Source organism: Leopardus geoffroyi, chromosome B2 (assembly GCF_018350155.1).
Source record: "Leopardus geoffroyi isolate Oge1 chromosome B2, O.geoffroyi_Oge1_pat1.0, whole genome shotgun sequence".
Classification (NCBI taxonomy): Eukaryota; Metazoa; Chordata; class Mammalia; order Carnivora; family Felidae; genus Leopardus; species Leopardus geoffroyi.
This window is the reverse complement of record NC_059332.1, coordinates 11,839,920-11,857,970: the sequence shown is the minus strand read 5'-3', so window position 1 is coordinate 11,857,970 and position 18,051 is coordinate 11,839,920. Positions and strand designations below refer to the sequence as shown.

General features: G+C 42.1%; 1 protein-coding gene across 4 annotated transcripts in view; it reads left to right on the top strand.

Moving 5' to 3' along the window:
- Nucleotides 1-18,051, top strand: part of CAP2 (cyclase associated actin cytoskeleton regulatory protein 2) — a 153,890-nt gene that overhangs the window by 19,559 nt on the left and 116,280 nt on the right. For 2 of the 4 annotated variants that reach the window (XM_045497302.1, XM_045497301.1), the window contains exons 2-3: nucleotides 7,120-7,241; nucleotides 11,384-11,484. In XM_045497302.1, coding sequence (XP_045353258.1) covers nucleotides 7,121-7,241; nucleotides 11,384-11,484 — 222 coding nt within the window. In that variant the 5' untranslated portion in view covers nucleotide 7,120. Of the gene's footprint in view, nucleotides 1-3,355; nucleotides 3,380-7,119; nucleotides 7,242-11,383; nucleotides 11,485-18,051 lie in introns of those variants that run through there. The other 2 variants (XM_045497304.1, XM_045497303.1) reach the window with 2 other exon arrangements.

Here is an 18,051-nt window from a genome sequence, read left to right as displayed (position 1 = left end):
TGGGAGCTTCTCCTGTGAAAATCTGGCTCATCACCTGAACTGGGATTATGCCAATGAGTGGGCAGGCAAGGGAAAGGCAGTGAGTGGTAGCCAATTAATTAGTCAATCAAAAAGTATTTATAGAATTCTCCGTGTCCACGGCAGCAGGCAGGACTCAGAGGGAGATGCAAAGAAGAGTAAAAGGTAGTGCCATAGCACATGGAGAGCTCAGACTTGTGGGAGGCAAGGTGTGCATGCGCTAGTGGAAAGACAGGACGAGGCAGGATTTTAATTGAGCAGAGGTGTCTTCCGGACGCCGAGACTGTGACACAGACAAGCAGGCGGTTATTCTGGGCTTATCACCATTGACGCTGTACCAGAGGGTGGCGATTTTCAAAGCAGCTATAATTGGTTAGACTAAGTAGTTCTGTCTTACCAAACCCCTTACCACTGAGCACGAGACGATTTGGATGAGACGGTCTGAGGGATGAAGGAGTTTCCAAACGTGATTCCACGGAGATTGGGCTTGTGTCCTTAGCAGAGAGCTCTTTTAAAGCAAACAAATCATTCTGGAAATGTGTAGGGGCCTCCAGTTAGAGGATAAAGAAGTCCTGGGGATGTAATCTACAGCACAGTGACTGTAGTTAACAATATCGTGTTGTATATTTGAAAGTTGCCAAGAGAGCAGATGTTAAAAGTTCCTAACACAAGAAAAAAATCCGTAACTGTGTATGGGGCTGGTTAATTGAGCTTATTGTGGGGATCATTTTGCAATGTACAGAAGTCACCCCCTTTTTTATTTTATTTTATTTTATTTTTTAAATGTTTATTTTTGAGACACACACACACACACACACACACACACACACACACACACAGAGTGCAAGCAGGGGAGGGGCAGAGAGAGAGAGTGGGAGACACAGAGTCTGAAGCAGGCTCCAGGCTCCGAGCTATCAGCACAGAGCCTGACGCGGGGCTTGAACTCCCAAACCTTGAGATCATGACCGGAGCCGAAGTTGGACACTTAAGTGACTGAGCCACCCAGGCGCCCCCCTCCCGCCACCTCCCCATACAGTAGCCGCCTCTCATCCACAGTTTCAGTTACCTGCAGTCGATCACAGGGAGAAAGTAGATACGTGATCCTCTTTCTGAGGCCGTGAGGGCTGCTGTCACAGCGCCTACGTCATTCACTCACCGCATCTCATCACGTAGGCATTTTATCATCTCACGTCATCACAAGAAGAAGCGTGGGTACAGCACAGTGAGGTATTTTGAGAAAGAGAAAGGTCATATTTACATAATTTTTATTAGAGTACAGTATACTGTTGTAATGGTTCTATTTTATTGTTAGTTATTCTTGTTAACCTCTAACTGTGCCTAATAGAGAAATTAAACTTAATCGTAAGAATGTGCATGTAGGAAAAAAACACAGGATATACAAAGTTTGGCACTCTCTGTAGTTCCAGGCTTCCTGGGAGCGTCTTGGAACAGATCCCTGAGGGATAAGGGAGGACTACTTTATACTATATCAAATCATTAGCTGTGCATCTAAAACTAATGCAGTATATGTTGATCAGTTCTGAATTTTTTTAATGTTTGGGGGAACACATATGACTGCCACACTAATTACATACCAAAAATCTCACCATTGCCCATGGACTCGAGAAAGCCACTTTTAGAAATCTTGGCGGAATAAGTATGTGAGTAGGGGAAACTGAGACAAGGAAAAAAAAATTATAAGGGTATAATTATAAGGTATGACCTGAAATGTTTAGCTAGTCATTTCCATTGGCCAGGTTTTTTATGTTATGTTATTTTATTTTAGTTACTTATTTTTCATTTTTTATTGAAGTGTAATTACGTGCAGGCGTACAGGAAGTGATCTGACAACTCTGTTGGCCAGGTCTTTTAGATGATTGCCCAGCATTTAAAATGCACAAAGGCTTGATACAGTGGTTTGTAAATCTGTTTGCACCGTTAGCAAAAATAAATGGGATGTCTTCCTCACAGTAGCTAACACATCTATCACTGATCGTGTCACAGACTTTGTATGCCTTTCTATACACACTTACAGGAACCTATGTACAGGTAGTAACTAAATAAAGCAAAACAAAATTAAGCCCTTTCCCAAAGAACTTCAGTTACTGATTCCAAAAGCAGGGCCCCCTCGAAACAGCCCTGGTTAAAAAGAGGCAAACGATTGAGACCTTGTAAAAATGTTTGTAAGTGTGGGGAACGCTCCCTTTCTGGAAACTACTGTGGGAAAGGATAGGAATGTCGTCTCTCTTACTGTTTTAGTCATTGTCTTATCGCAGAGCATTGCACACAAAATTAGTATTAGGAACTATCTGTACTTTAAGGATGGGTTTTATGAAATGACCAATGTTTTTTTTTAACTTTTAAGTGATACTATAAAATTAATATAAGTATAATATAAAAGTAATATATGAATAGAAATAATATAACACAAATATAATATAAAATTAATAAATTTTTAAATGATGACAGCCACCCTTTTACCTAGGAAAATGCTACCAAAGACAGTATATGAGAGAACACTAACTGGCTATATTCTTAATGAAGTGTATGAAATATTTGTAAATGGGTGTATTTGGTGTAAAGGAGTTTAAATTGTTTAAGTATTTAGAATCCTAACTACTTTATTTGAAAAAAAAAAACCCACAAAATTTAGTTTGTAAACTCACTCAGAGATAAACAGGATGCGATGCCCATTTTCCTATTTTTGCCACACCTTTTTGAAAATCATTCATTAAAACATTTGATCAACCCTGAGGTATGTCATTGTGAAATCCCAAACCCTTGAGGACAAAGACCCCGCAAACTTCCTCCAGAGAGGAAAACAAAGACTGCATCAAGGGATGAAAAATCAGAGAATCAGAACGGCTTTGGACCTCTCAACAGTAACCTAGGAAGCTAGAACACAATGGAGGAATGCCTTGAAAATTCTGAGGAAAACTTCCATCCCAGAATCCTACACTCAGCCAAACCTCCAAAGTGTGAAGGCAAAATCAAGGTATTTTCAGACTTGCAGTTTCTCCACAAAAATTGTCCTTTCACATACTTTGTTTTCAGAAGAAAATGCTCTGAAACTAAGAAGACAGTTAAGAAAGTACACCAAGAGGGGCGCCTGGGTGGCGCAGTCGGTTAAGCGTCCGACTTCAGCCAGGTCACGATCTCGCGGTCCGTGAGTTCGAGCCCCGCGTCAGGCTCTGGGCTGATGGCTCAGAGCCTGGAGCCTGTTTCCGATTCTGTGTTTCCCTCTCTCTCTGCCCCTCCCCCGTTCATGCTCTGTCTCTCTCTGTCCCGAAAATAAATAAATGTTGAAAAAAAAAAAAAAAGAAAGAGGAGGGTATAGAATCGGAAAAGCAGGTGATACTAGGTAAGAGGGCGCAGGGAGAAGGCCCTGCGGTAAAGGGGAAGGCAGATCTCTGGTCCCAGAGGCACTGTGGGCCTACTGAGCTCTCATGCACTTGGAGCGATTCTCCAGAAGAGATGCCTCTGAGAAGAAGTAATAGCATCCCAGATGTGTTTGCCTCAACTGAAAGGAGACTTGTACAACTGGGAGAAGAGTTTGGAGGTGAATAACTTTCAAGTATGTAGAGAAAACTGGGAAGTATGTAGAGAAAACTGAACAACATAGCTGCAGGGAAACAGGTTGTGAAAAAAGAAAATGGAGAATAATTTTAGGATACGTTGTGACTCAGCTGTGAATAGTCATAAACGTGTTGACCCTGATGCTTGGTCACATAGAAATTGTGACACAACAGTACTGGGCAAAAGGAAGTGTTCATGTGTCTGGTGGTGGGGATTGGGCAAAAGCTCTTGGTTTTGGTGGGAACTCAGTGGATAATGCCTGGAACCGAAGAGAAACAAGACACACAGAGATGGAAGCATGTTATGTACAGATGAGGAGATAATTACTGAAAGAAACAGCTAAAATCATGGAAATCGGTTGATTCTCAAGGCAAAAATGGAAGGGGGCAGCCTCATAGAACTATTGTAGAGCTATTTAAATTCTGTGCGTGTCTAAAGAGTTAAACTTTAAAAAGGGAAAAGTGAGGGGATAATTCAAATGAGGAAAAAAAACCAAGATGAGTTATACTTCCTATTGTAAAGGAACTCAAGAAAGAATACTACCAAATTATTACAAAACAAGGAATTAAGATTCACCTCGAGTGTAATTTCCTAAAACAGATCATTAAAAAGAGAAGGTCATGGAATTCTATATTCCTCCCACTTTTTCTTTCCACCCACCCTCACACCCGGTCAGATGATTGTGCTTATCCTCTATAAGCCGGAGGTTATAGGGGACCTCGTCTTGGGGTTGGCTTCTGCATGAATTGGAGGACTAGACAGTCTGGAGACCAGGTTTGAGCCTCATCATCTGACCTAGTCTCTTGATCGCCCAGCTGTGTGTCTGGCTTCTCTCTGCTTCTCGTCTGATTCTTAGAACATCTTATGTCTGACCAGTTTGCCATAGATCCCCTCTTCTGTTGGCTTCCTGGTCCAAATCCATCTGTCTGTCCACCTGGCTCTGACTCATTCCTTACCCTGACCTTGCTGTCTACATTTCCTGTCCTATCCATTTCCTCAGCCTGATTCCTAATTCCTGGCCTCATGAAAACTTGGCTAAATCCACTTTGAAAAACCAAGGCGAATGGAACTGCCTGGGAAGAATTTGGAGAATCTGTTGCTCTGTTCTTTCTTCATTCTTGAGAGCCAGGATAGCAGCTGAGGGCACATGTGGGGAGGGGTGTGTGGTGTGTGTGTGTGTGTGTGTGTGTGTGTGTGTGTGTGGGGAGAAGAAAGCATAGCCATCTTGGACCCCATCATTCTCCCTGGGAATGCTACCATGTATATTTTGGATATCTTTCTCTTTTTTATTCTCTCTTTTATTTGTTCTTCCATTTCTCTTAGAAACTGTTCTAAAATTTTAAACCCAGAGGCATCTTTCCAGCTTCCTTGCCTGGGTTGTATTTTGATCTCTTCAGAGGCTGTGACAAGACTCCAGTCCATGGTGATTTTACGCGAAGTGACATCTGATTTGTTTTCAGACTGCATTCCACACCAGTCAGCCTGGCCCTGCAGTGTGTGGGCTAACTCCTGTTGTCTCTCAACATATGGAGCGCTATTAGATAGTGTGAGTTTGAGTCTTGTCAGGGAGGCCGATTAAGCCCCAGTCGGGGACAGCCGTCCTAAGTGTGAAATGTAACAGGCCTTCCTGAAATGGCGCTGTGAGCCTCTGGAGGTGGTGGGTGCCTTTCTGTTGGGGCATCGGGAACTTGCTAACAAAGCAAACACGTTTTTTTTTTTTCCTTAGCATGGGCTAGGTCTATGGTGTAACATTTGGCAAGTTGAGTAACAGAGAACATAGATAACCGTGAACAGATGGACGCCTATTAAAAGATTTGAGGGGCTTTTACCATCTCTCAAATGGCCTTCACCCTCCTACAGGATACCCAGTTCCCTTGCACGATTACGTAAAGGGTTCAATTAAATTGCTTCTTTTTTTTTTTTTTTTTTTCAATTGCAGTAGAAGCGAAAGCTCTGACGTTAAGAGGAAAAGAATAGATGAGAAACTTCTAATTTTGAATCCCCTTGGGATTAGATGCTGATTTCAGCCGTGCAGAGAACACTGCCCCATATTTTGAAAGCATAGCTGCTGGCAGTTTCAGAGGAGATGACTTTCCAAAATAGGCAGTGAACCTCCCCATCCGTATCTGATGACCATCGGACATGTGGATGCAGAAGTACAGAGCTGCCCACATGTTTTGATAAGTCTAACCTTGCTCTTGAAAATGGCAGTGACATGTCATCATTATGAAATACAAAACACACAAAAAAAATGCATTACCTGGTTGTTTGCAGAAATAGAAAACATTACCTGTCTTAGAGAAATAGTATTTACTCACCCTCTGGGGCAGCCCTGTCTCCTCTATGGGAGCACGTCTATCTTCTTTGGCTTAAGATGATGCTTAGAAAGTTCGCAAGAGTGAGAACTACAGACACTGATTAAGATGGGGTGTGTTTTACTTTCTCTGGGGCAGCAGGCTGAATTTGCCAAAAGCAGTCGTAGGTTGATATGGCGGGAGCTATGGTATCTCTAAGCTGGATCTCATGAACTTGGCCAAATTAGATTGGGTTCCATTCCTCAGCGGTTGCCTTCATAACATTACATTGTAGGGCCAGCAATTTTAAGGTACTAACCTGTGCACACTCAGGATAGCTCTCTAAGAAGTGTTTGGATGCAGAAAAGCTAGATACCCAACATGCCCACTCTTATCCTCAATCCCTTATTCAGCGTCAAACCCAATTTATCCCAGCAGAGACTGCTGGGGAACCGAAGCTTCCTGTCTCCAGAAACCACTCCACCTAAAACTAAACTTTGTCCAAAAATAATCAGCAGCAAAATGAAATATACACTGTTAATATTTTAAATTAAAAATTTCCACCATTCGGAATAATTGTAACCTAAAGTAATCCAGCGGCAGACACACTGAAGGTGGTAATAAGAAGACAGCCCTTAGAGATGAAAACCCAGTCACCTGCTAAATGATATGGTTTCATAAACTCAATTCCGAGCTCAGCTGTTTGGCTTAAAGTAATTGAGTAGGTAAACAAGAATTACCAGTGGGTTTAGTGTCCCCTGGAGAGTTATACTTTCACAGAAAGAAATCATTGGAAATAGTTAAAATATGCTCCTACCATTTAGTAGGATAAAAGTTGGCAATATTAATTGTGAGATATATGTTCACAGGCTTTTAGTTTATGCTAGACATAGATTGTATCCTAGCACAAGGAAGCATCCAAGGAGATACTTGTTAATGGTGTAGGGAGTGATTTTTTTGTGTATTGCATCTGGAGTTTATAAAGTCATTGAATCGAATAGAAACCAAGATCAATATAATTTGGGTTTTTTGGGTTTTTTTTTTTTGTTCCAAGGTTTACGTTTTTTGGAGTTTCACATATTTTCCTGATGTATAGAAATACTCTCTAGGTAATGAAAGCCATTCGGAGTAATTTTTATTTTCCCTGTTGCTGATGTTAAATTTAATGGTGTCAGCTTGCTAATCCTCCCTGACATTCACACGGACTCCATTTGTGCCTGTGTTTTTCTAGAATGGCAGAGATGCAAGGACTGATGGAGAGGCTGGAACGGGTGGTCGGCCGACTGGAGTCGCTGTCTGCAGAGTCACACCGGCCTCCTGGGGACTGTGAGGGACTTAATGGTGTCAGTAGAGGTAGGGACACCAACTGTTGTCATTACTTAATGTTCTCCCCATCACTTAGTTCTCAGGAAATATTTTTATCACCCTTTCTTCAGCTTTCGTACTCCTTCCTTCCTTCCTTCCTTCCTTCCTTCCTTCCTTCCTTCCTTTATTTGTTTTGTTTACTTTTTTTGAGATGCAATGGGGAGGGGGAGATAGAATCCCAAGCAGCTTCCTCACTTTCAGCGCACAACCTGAGGCGGGGCTCAAACCCACGAACTGTGAGATCATGACTTGAGCCCAAATCAAGCATTAGACTCTTAACCAACTGAGCCACCCAGGCACCCCCATACTCCTTCCTTTGTATGTGATCATGATATTCACCAAATGCAAGCCATCCCTGAAGAAGGGAAAGGAAATAAAGTTTCAACCCACAATCTGCAAAAATTACCAGTATCTGTGCCTATTAAGAGCATAATCTATGTGCCAAATGTCGTTATTCATTTGCTCTAGTGTTTATACTGTTGTTCCACATTCCGCAGTGGCTATACATATATTATCTGAGTAATTTTATCAAAGAGAAATTAATGTTCTCGATTACAGTGTCAATTGGAAGGAATTATCATTCTGTAGATTTAAATTTTAAAGAGAACAAGTCATTAAATTTAAGAACTGCAGTTTTGAAGGAAGTGAGTCTGACGGGAAGCCAAACGTTGGTTCCAAGTAACATGATCACGTCTCATTGTGTCACCTGTGCCTGTTCCTAACCAAATATGCCTTTAAAGTCATGTGCTAATGCCACTTAAAAAAAAAGATTTTAAATATATGATCAAACATAAAAAGTTAACAACATAACATAAAAGTTAGCTAGAAGAATACCATATATGGCAAACTCTCTAAGTATCGACAGTAATTTTTCCAGTTCCTTCTTGTCTGAGGTCGTAGATTTAGGAAATAAAAATACAGGACACCCAGTTAAATTTGAATTTCAGATGAACTACTTTTTTGGGGGGGGTATAAGTATGTTCCACATACTGCCTGGGATATACTGCATGGTACACACTTAACTCTAAAAATTTATTCATTATTTATTTGAAATTCCAATGTAACTCGGGGATCTGTATCTCATCTGGCAACTCTATTCTTGTCTCAAGTACACTTCCTCCTTATCTGACCCATTTTGAATCCTATCAGGCTTTGGGAACTGAGAAAAGCCTAGGGGAATGGGGGCTTCAAAAAAAAAAAAAAAAGCTTTCACTAGGCAAGATCCACATTGGTGCTTCTAGAATTTCAGGAGTATTTGGGGGCTGTGCCTTGTATCGGATGCCTTAGGACAAAAATTACTGCATGAACACAAATGCACAGACTGGTTTTTCCCCCCTGAACATAATGAAAATTAAAATGTTTTGAATGAATTGAAAGGGGATGTTCTTTAAAGGGAGGCTGCCAGGGGCCTGTAAATTTCTTCCACATCAACTGAAACACATCTATGATTTCATTCTGAGCCTCTCTTTGTTAACTGTATAATTGGCGTAGGAGATTCAGTAAACCTCATTTGTAAGGAAATATTTTCATGTTCGCTTCAATAACTCAGGTTTCCTTATGTCTTTGACATCAGGAGATCAAAAGACATTTCTGTACGATTGCTGCCCACAAATAGAAAGCCTGTAGATGCATAAAATATAAGTAAAATCCAACTCTCAGAACACTGTGTAGCATTGTTGAATAAAGGGGGGAAAAACTCAATAATTTGAACCTCACTTGACTTAAAGAGGTACTAGACTGCACTTTGTATTTTCTTTGTTACAGCAGTAATTTTCAGGGAAACTTAATAGACTAAACAAAATTGGAAGGTGTATAATTAAATTACTTAAGTATTTAAACAGATATTTTCTAATACAGAAAATTGTTCCAAACCAGTTATTAGAATGAGGTTTTTTAAAACAACTTACCCAGTGGTTTATTATCCTACTAGGAATGCAGTAGGGTCATTGGTAAGCAGGATAATTAGTAAAATATCTGAATGATAACCATCCTTAAAACATTTTACAACCCTAAACAGCATCACTTTCATTTCTTCTTAATTTAGTAAGCTTTGATGGTTTTCTAAATTCTATTTTTAACAAATCCTTAAGGACACCCTCTCACCTGAAATATAAAACATCGTTATTATGGTGATGTTATAACTGAAGTTAAAAATTTTTTTTTGATTTAGAAAGAAACTTTTAGGAGCGCCTGGATGGCTCAGTTGGTTAAGGATCCGACTTCAGCTCAGGTCATGATCTCACAGTTTGTGAGTTCAAGCCCCACATCAGGCTCTGTGCTGACAGCTTGGAGCCTGGAGCCTGCTTTGGACTCTCTGCCCCTCCTCTGCTCGCTCTCTGTCTCTCTCTCTCTCTGTCTCTAAAATAAATAAGCACTAAAATATTTAAAAAGAAATAAAAAGAAATTTTTAGATGGAACCCTGTCCACTACATCTGTAATGTGCAGAAGTCAGCAAACTGCCTTCTTATGATACAGGTGCTATGTTGTGTTTTATGGTGGTTTTTTCCCCCTGACGATCAGGTAAGTTTGGTTCAACAGTTGAAGAAGTATTTTTGCACACACACCAAGTAATGAGTACTTTGTTATATACGAGGAAATCTAAGATGGATTATATGCAGAATCCTCCAGAATCTTTGGTCTCCATGCTTTGCTATTCAGGACCACAACTGCTTTGATTAAGGATGCTCACAAGATGCAGGCTGGGAAGAAAGACAGGTCATTAAGGGCTGCCCAGAGGAGGTGTGAACAGAGCTAAGTGATGAAAGGAAATAGGAAAATAATTCCCTTTTATAACCGTTCCTTCTGCTGTGTAGAGTCCTTTGTCTCATGTCTCAAACTCTCCAACTTTAAATACATCGCAGACACCTCTCAGGTGTCTCCCACAGCAACAACGGGTTTATCTGCTTCCAAATGGACCCCTAAGGAATCTGTGGGCTTGCCCCCCTTTTATATTCCAGAAGTTGGTACGTACTGTATTTTGAACTTTAAGGTTCAGCTTCAATAGCCTGCTTAGAAGTTAGACTGTAGGTGCACAGCACTGTAAGCAGCTGTTTTCATCACCTTCTGGGCTGTGGAAATGGGCATTTGGGAAAGGAAGGAAGCTTTATCCTACAGCTTTATGAGCATGGCTACTAATGTACAGTTTGAGAAAGGGAATCCTAGGTTTTGGTTTGGATTTTAATTGCCTGTTGGGTTGAGTTTTTCAATATTAGGGACATGAAATCTGGGACTAAGACACAATTTTTCTGTTAAAAAGCAGGGAAAGAGATACAGAGCACTCCAGGTTGGGCCGTTGTCGCTTGGGTTTTTATGGTAATTTGTCAGATCAAAACTTAACGTGAGTTAGCTCAGCAGACCTTTTCATGCCTCCCAACTCTGCCTCCCTCCCCCAGGAAGTGAGGACAGGATGGAACAGAATGTGTGACATTGGCATTGTTTTCCTACTTACCAGAGTTTGTTATTGCCTTTTAATTGTCCTGGGTAATCTTGGTAACTGTGTGCAAGGTCTCACAGCACCTGGGCAGATCAGTGTAGTAGAAAGTACACTTGGCTTATGTCAGTTCTTGGATCTGCCTCTTATTTGACTATAGTTTTGGTCAAGTCATGTGCTCCGATTACGTCTCCATTTCCTCAACCAGGAAAACTATGATGGTGCTACTTAACCTCGTGAGTTTGGGGAAGAAACGAATTCGTATGTAGGTGAAAGTGCTTACTCAAATAGGAAAGCATTGTGTTTTCTTGAGCCATTGAATGCAGTTTCAGGAATACTGACCGATTGAATGACTGCCTGGGTGAAAAGAATGAGAATGGCATGGGTGATATTAAGCTTCCGTAGGGCCTCTGGCAAAGCAGCTTTTCATTAGACTCCTGGGGACTGGGGCACCTGGGTGGCTCAGTCATTTGAGCTTCCTACTTCAGCACAGATCATGACCTCAACAGTTCATGGGTTCAGGTCCCGCGTCGGGTTCTGTGCTGACAGCTCAGAGCCTGCAGCCTGCTTCAGATTCTGTCTCCCTCTCTGTCTGCCTCTCCCCTGCTTGCATTCCATCTCTCTCTCTCAAAAATAAATAAAAACATTAAAAAAAAAAAAAAAGCCTCTCAGAGACTGACAAAATGTGATTCTTCCAAAGGTGTGGCACCCTCCGTGGAAGCCTTTGATAAGCTGGTGAACAGCATGGTGGCGGAGTTTTTACAGCAGAGTAGGATCCTTGCTGGCGATGTGGAGACTCACGTGAGTACTTTTCTCTCTGTGTCTCTGTGGAGGAGATGACTACTATTTAAAAAACAAACAAACAAACAAACAAACACCCCAGAAATGACAAGGGTGGGTGAGGATATGGGGAGACCGGGGTCCTTGTTCACTGCTGCTGGCAATGCAGAATGATGTAGCCAGTGTCGAATCCCGAAAGCAGGATCCCAAAGAGCTATTTGTGTACCCACGTTCCCAGCAGCATGATGCACTAATAGCCAAAAGGTGGAAGCCACCGTGTGTGTGTGGACAGATGAAAGGGCAAACACAATGTGGTCTATGCGTCCAAGGGAATATTATTCAGCCTTAAAAAGGAAGGAAATTCTGACATGCGCTACAACATGGTCGCACCTCGAGGATATTTCGTTAAGGGAAATAAGTCAGTTACAAAATGACAAGGACTGTGTGATTCCATTATACATGAGGTGTCTATGAATCCGTTGAGCTGAGGGAGGTACCTAGAGTAGCCAACCAGACTCACAGATACAGAAAGTAGAATGCCGGCTGCTCGGGGCTGGCGGGAGAGAGAAGTGGGGACTTGTTTAATGGGTATAGCGTTTTAGTCTTGCAATGAAAGCTAAACTCCAGAGAAGGTTCTGGAGATCTGTTGCAGGACGATGTGAATATACTTAACAGTACTGAGATGTACACTTAAAGATGGTGAAGAGGGTACCATGTGTATTTTACCACAGTGGAAAAGTGCAGCCTGAGGAGGAAGCAAAATCATAGAATTTGATAATCCTTGGATTGATAAAGACCTTTAATGATATCTGGGCCAGACTTCCAGTTTTAGACACTTTGGATACATTTAAAAATGTTTAGGGTCACCTGGGTGGCTCAGTTCGTTGAGCGTCTGACTCTTGGTTTCAGCTCAGGTCATGATCCCAGGGTCGTGGGATCGAGACCCGTGTTGGGCTCTGCGCGGAGCGTGGAGTCTGCTTGAGATTCTCTCTTTTCGTCTGCCCTTCCGGCTCTCTCTCTCTCTCAAAAATGGAAAAATTTTAAAAAATGTTTAGCATCCTCCTTGACACTAGTCATTATTTGCATGCATTTAGTGAAAATCTAATGTCATAGCCAAACCAATTAAAAAACCTAGGAGAAATTTATCTCCAGGTTCTTCTTTTTTCATTTGCCTTTGTTTCTCACAGAGGATTAAATTCCAAATCCATCTGCTCATGGATTTCTCAGCAATGGCAAAACCATTTTCAGTGTAGATTCACAGAAAATCTGATTCTTGAATAAAGCTGAGGTTTGCGGTTAAAAAAAAAAAAAAAAAAAAAGAAGCAAACATAAAAAGGGATTCTCTCTTACTTGTCCCCCAATTAGACATTATATGCAGCACCCAACCCCAGTCTTCCATGTGATCTGGTGGCTCAGGTGATACCAGAGACTCCAGGATTGTAATTAAATAGGTGCCTGTCTCCTCCCGTTTGCAATGCGTTTGTTCGTCACATCTAAGAAAAAGGAAGATTCGTCTCATGACCTCCATTTTTATTAAAATGCCTATTGAGACGCCTCTTGGCAGAAGAGGGGAAACTCTGCTGTACATGGGTTCTAGAAAAGTCCGTGTAATGAGACGTGTTCACTTCCAGTGGATCCCGGAGCTCAGTGATTACTCGGGTCTGTTCTTGAGCTTAATGTGCTTGTTCTCGAGAAACCTGGTATGCAGTAATACAGTGGCTGGACTGCTTCTGTCTGAGGCACGACAGCACCTGAAAACTAACACGCCAAGTGGAATATTCCTGCCACTACACTAAGAGATTCTGAAGAAACTGACAAACATTTACTGTCTTAAACTCTATTACGAGAATTACTGGATCATTATGGTTCCTATCAGTTAACATTGACATTGTACTTGTGAGGTGCAGAGTACATTGTAACTGTCATTAGCAATATCTCACAAAATTAAATATAGAAGTGTTGTACTAGAGCACTGAATTTGCCCTTAAAGAAAACACGCCGTGTTTGCATACCAAGTAAGTCTCTTCAAATTCCATAGTAAACAGTTCCTTTCAATTCTTTTCAGAACAAAGCAAGTTCTAAATAAAGTGTAGCCCGGTTTATATCACGTTTTTTCTCCTCTCCACTCGTCAGCCTGAAAACAATATGACTCAACTGGAGGACAGTTCTCAATAATGGGTGCAGAATGCTTAAAGAAAGGCATGTTTTTCACTCACAAGATTTTTGAAAAAAGAAAGAAGGAGAGAAAGAAGGAAGAAAAGAGAGGGGAGGAGGAGAGGAGAAAAAGAGGCAGAGAAAACCTTGTCATCTCAAAGTTTAGACTCTGCTTCTACAACACAAAGGAAGTACAGACAGCTATTGTCCATCTGCCCATGACTTTAATACACTGAGAAGGCGGTTTATTTTCTCTCTTATAGAACCATGTGTCATTGACATTAAGCTTGCAGCTGCTGCCTCTCACATAAGCCAGAAGTGGGGGTTGAACATTGTTCCAAGAACACACCTGTTGCCTAGAAGAAGAAAAAAAAAACCCTCACATACCTGATTGTACAGTATGGAAATCTGAGAATGACACAAATGTGCATCCTGTTAAATCCTATCCGTGTATTTAAAAGCTGTTTCACAGATACTAATAATGAATAAGGGCAGCCAAGCTATGATTTAACGTCTGCTTCGATGTGTTGGCTGCTGGCTGGGCTTTAATTTACTGATCACTCAATAGTCCATTGACAGACCAGACCACAAAAAAGAGGAACTAATAGCTACAATTAGGAAGCCCTGTTGAACCAAAGAACATAACAGGTTTAGAAAAGATTAGATCTTGTAAAGCCTTCTTGTGTGCAACATAAACCCAAGGGCTTATTTAAACTAGTCTTCAACCCAGGAACACTGGCGAAGCTTGCACCCCTTTTAAGAAAGAATCCACAGTGCATAATTTTATAATAGCTATTTAGGTTAAATATAGTCTTCGATGTCAAAGGAAAGGATCCCCCAGAAACTGGGTGTATGTAATACCGAGCTCTCGGCCAGGCATCATTTGTCCTTAACTGGACTTACGTGATTGTTTTTCACAAAGCTGGCCTGCTGTTATTCACAGTCAATGGACCCAATCTCAGCCTATTTCTAAATGATTTGACAATCGCAAAACGACTATGAATCACATAGCTCCTCTCAACGCAAACCCTTTTTGGAGATGTATAGAATTTACATTTTAAAAATGTCTCTGGAAGTCTGGAACCATTTATTTTCTGTTCCTGATTAAAATGGATAAGAAAGAAACACTCTTTTATTCATTGTTTCGTAAAAATGAGAGAACCATACTTTGAATCCAAGGGGAATACAATTCAGTTAAGAAGTACACACACTTAAGCATAGTGGGATTAAGTCACAGTGTGCCGTGTTATGACCTTGACTTCCCTGCCTTTGTAAAGGACGAACATTTTTAGACAGTTATGATAGGGGCACTCCTGACGGGTCACAATCACTCTAGATGCTTCTAGTCTTTGTTATTTATTTAAATCTTCTCCAGAATGTTTCGTTTGTCTTCATGCCATGTTCAAAGAGCGGCTGACTAGGACTGGCAGGCTGTATTTGCATTTTAGAGCTGACTCGACTTTTTACGGCGTAACCTTGAGCTGGTCCCTTACCCTCCCCAGTGATGAGGCTGGACGACCTCCCTCCCAAGGGCCTTCCCTTTCTCACAGCCCAATGGAGCGACTCCCCCCTGTGTCAGCATTAAAGCATGAGGGAGGGGCTGATGGGTTTCCACACAGGGCTTGCGATAGGGCGTTGTCACCCTTATAAGCGTATCTTGAGTCATGCCAGGGGAAAGGACCTCAGTCATCTGGACATCCCATACAAGCAGAAGGAAACACAACAGAAAAAGGACACAGCCAACACTAAAGACAAAATATCATCCTGCTTTACTGTGATAGAGAAGAAAATCAGACTCCTTCATTTCAAGAGACCTTGAGGCCCCCGTGAGTCTGTCCTTTTTGGTCTTAAAGGTTGTCCCTTATTCCTTTACATGGACCTTTTCTCTGGAATAATTAATAACTCTGTCTCTGGAATGAATCACACAAATACGTGTGCATATTAAGTCTACTCATTGTATCCATATCTTCCTTTGACTTTAGAAAATATTCATGGGTAAATCATACTCATTTAAAAAGTGACCATTTGCATTTTTGATGCTTTATAATGGGGGTCTATATAGGAACTCTCCTGCCCTTGCCATAAAAAAATCCTCCAAAGCACCAATTTGGGGTTGACTCAACCAAGCAGCCCATTCTACATAGATCCCTCTCATCCTCTCCCGCTCGTCTTCCACCAAGTTATTTCTTTCATTGACTTCTAGTTTCCTGCTCATTGCTTTATTTTAAACATTTATTTTTACTGTAACAAGATATAGAGTACTTTAGCAACGTCAAGCCCAAAGGATCTGTATGTCTTTCAGATTCTCCACGTGGCAGAGAACCAGAAAATGATTTGTATAAAGAATTCTATGCCGGGGCACCTTGGGTGGCTCAGTCAGTTAAGCGTCCGACTCTGGATTTCCACTCAGGTCATGGTCTCACGGTTTGTGAGTTCAAGCCCAGGCTCTGCTCTGGCAGTATGGAGGCTGCTTGGGATTCTCTCTCTGCCCCTCCCCAGCTTGCTCTCTCTCTCTCTCTCTCTCTCTCTCTCTCTCTCAAAGTAAATAAATAAATTAAAAAAAAAAAAAAAAAAAAGGATTCTGCCCCTAGATTTCATACAGACTTCGAGTTGCGATTTTTCTTTCTTACTGTCTTAGCCAGTTATGATGGTCGGAATTTTTAGAGAAGGAGATACCTTCATATCATCCCTTCTAATATATATCCCCTTTTCCTTTTCTTTCTCCCTGTGTCTCTTTTTTCCTTCCTTCCTTCTTTCCTTCCTTCCTTCCTTCCCCCTTTCTCCCTCCACTCCTTCCTTCCCTCATCTCTCCCTCCCTCCTTTCCTTTCCTTCCCTCCTCCCTCCCTCCCTCCCTCCCTCCTTTCCTCCTTCCTTTCCTCCCTTCCTCCCTCTCTCCCTATATCCCTTCCTTCCTTCTTTCTTTCTCTTCTGAGAGAGGAAAACACACACTAGAGAGGTTAGGTGACATCGGCGATAGGTTGCATGATGAACCATGGCTTGGTTCAGAGCCAGAGTCTGGTCTCTACAGTTCCCAGTCACCATTGGGTGGGGAGATGCCTGCCTTTGACCCTGTGGGCAGCTGTGTCCCCCGTCCCCTTTGTGGGGAAGTGGATCCCTAATGAGAAGCAAGTGGCACTTACCTGCCTCCTTCCTCCCACCCTCTGCAGCCCATAGTGGTTCCCGACCCCCCCTACCCGGTTTCCACAGTATGAGGAAAGTTCATTAGGACCGCTGACTCAGACGAGGAGTAAGGAGAGTGTGGAACATCACCTCTGCTCGTGTGTGAAGTATGTCCTCAGAGCAGTGCTGAGTGAGGCGACAGGGAAGTTGGTGGCCTTCAGGACAGATGCACCGTCTCCCTCATGGGTCTTGGTTTCTGCCCCATCACACCCGCCTTGTCCCAGCCTGGTTATCACTCACTGTGCTGTTGGTGACAAAGTTGCAGAATTCCAGAAGGTCACAGATATCAGTTTCTGTCATCATTTCTTCCCAAGAATGTGGAGAATTTTTATTCTCGGCATTGGACACGTACTTTGCTTCCCAGCATCCGCTCTGACGCACGGCCCACTCCTGCTACGTCACTAGCCTTAGTGGGACATCCCTGAGACTGCTTTTTAACTTAAGGGCGTTTGTGTTTAGGACATATAATCCCCAGCTCTTCCCTTGAACATTCTAGTCTGATACCACATTTAGAGCTTTGGAGACCAGGTGGACTTAGAACCCAAACATGTCTTGAAGGGCCACTAGGCGTCACTAACCACCAGGATCTCCCCGTCTACCAAACATAAAATGGCACCAAAACATTTGCTGAAGTAATGAATCAGGTGCCGTGATCTTGCAGGTTAAGATTTTGTCTGCCTTTTTTTTTCCCCCCTTCCTAGATAGTAAATTTGCTTTTACCAAACTCATGCCTGAGTGCTTTTTTTTTTTCCTTGAAGGAAAACTATGGAGTGCTAGTGTTGGTTATCTGTGTCTGTTCTGTGTTCACTAGCACGAGCAACAAGGAAAAGCACCGATGCATTCCAACCGTGCCCAGGCCTGCTGTGCTTGGGGTAAGCAGTGTCCCCCACCAGCTGGCACCTGTTGGCCTGTACCTAGCAACAGAGTAGATTACTGAGTCTCACGTGAATGGCCTTGCTCTGTGCAAACTCATAGCAAGAATCTACAGTTCAGGCCACGTCAGGAGTTCCCAAGGGTAACCAGCAACTTCTCTCCATACATCTTTCTCCTGGGCCGTAACTTTTTCCGAGGGTTGCTTACCATCCATGTCAGAATTCAGTCATGCTACCCAAGACCGGAAAGTACACGTCCTTGTCCTCACCCTTTTCTTTCCCCCATCCTTCCTTCTTTTCTAAAACGACACCGATAATTGGAACATTTGTTGTTGTTTTCTATCTAGACTTCAGGATAACTTAATTGTCTGCCTGGAGGCT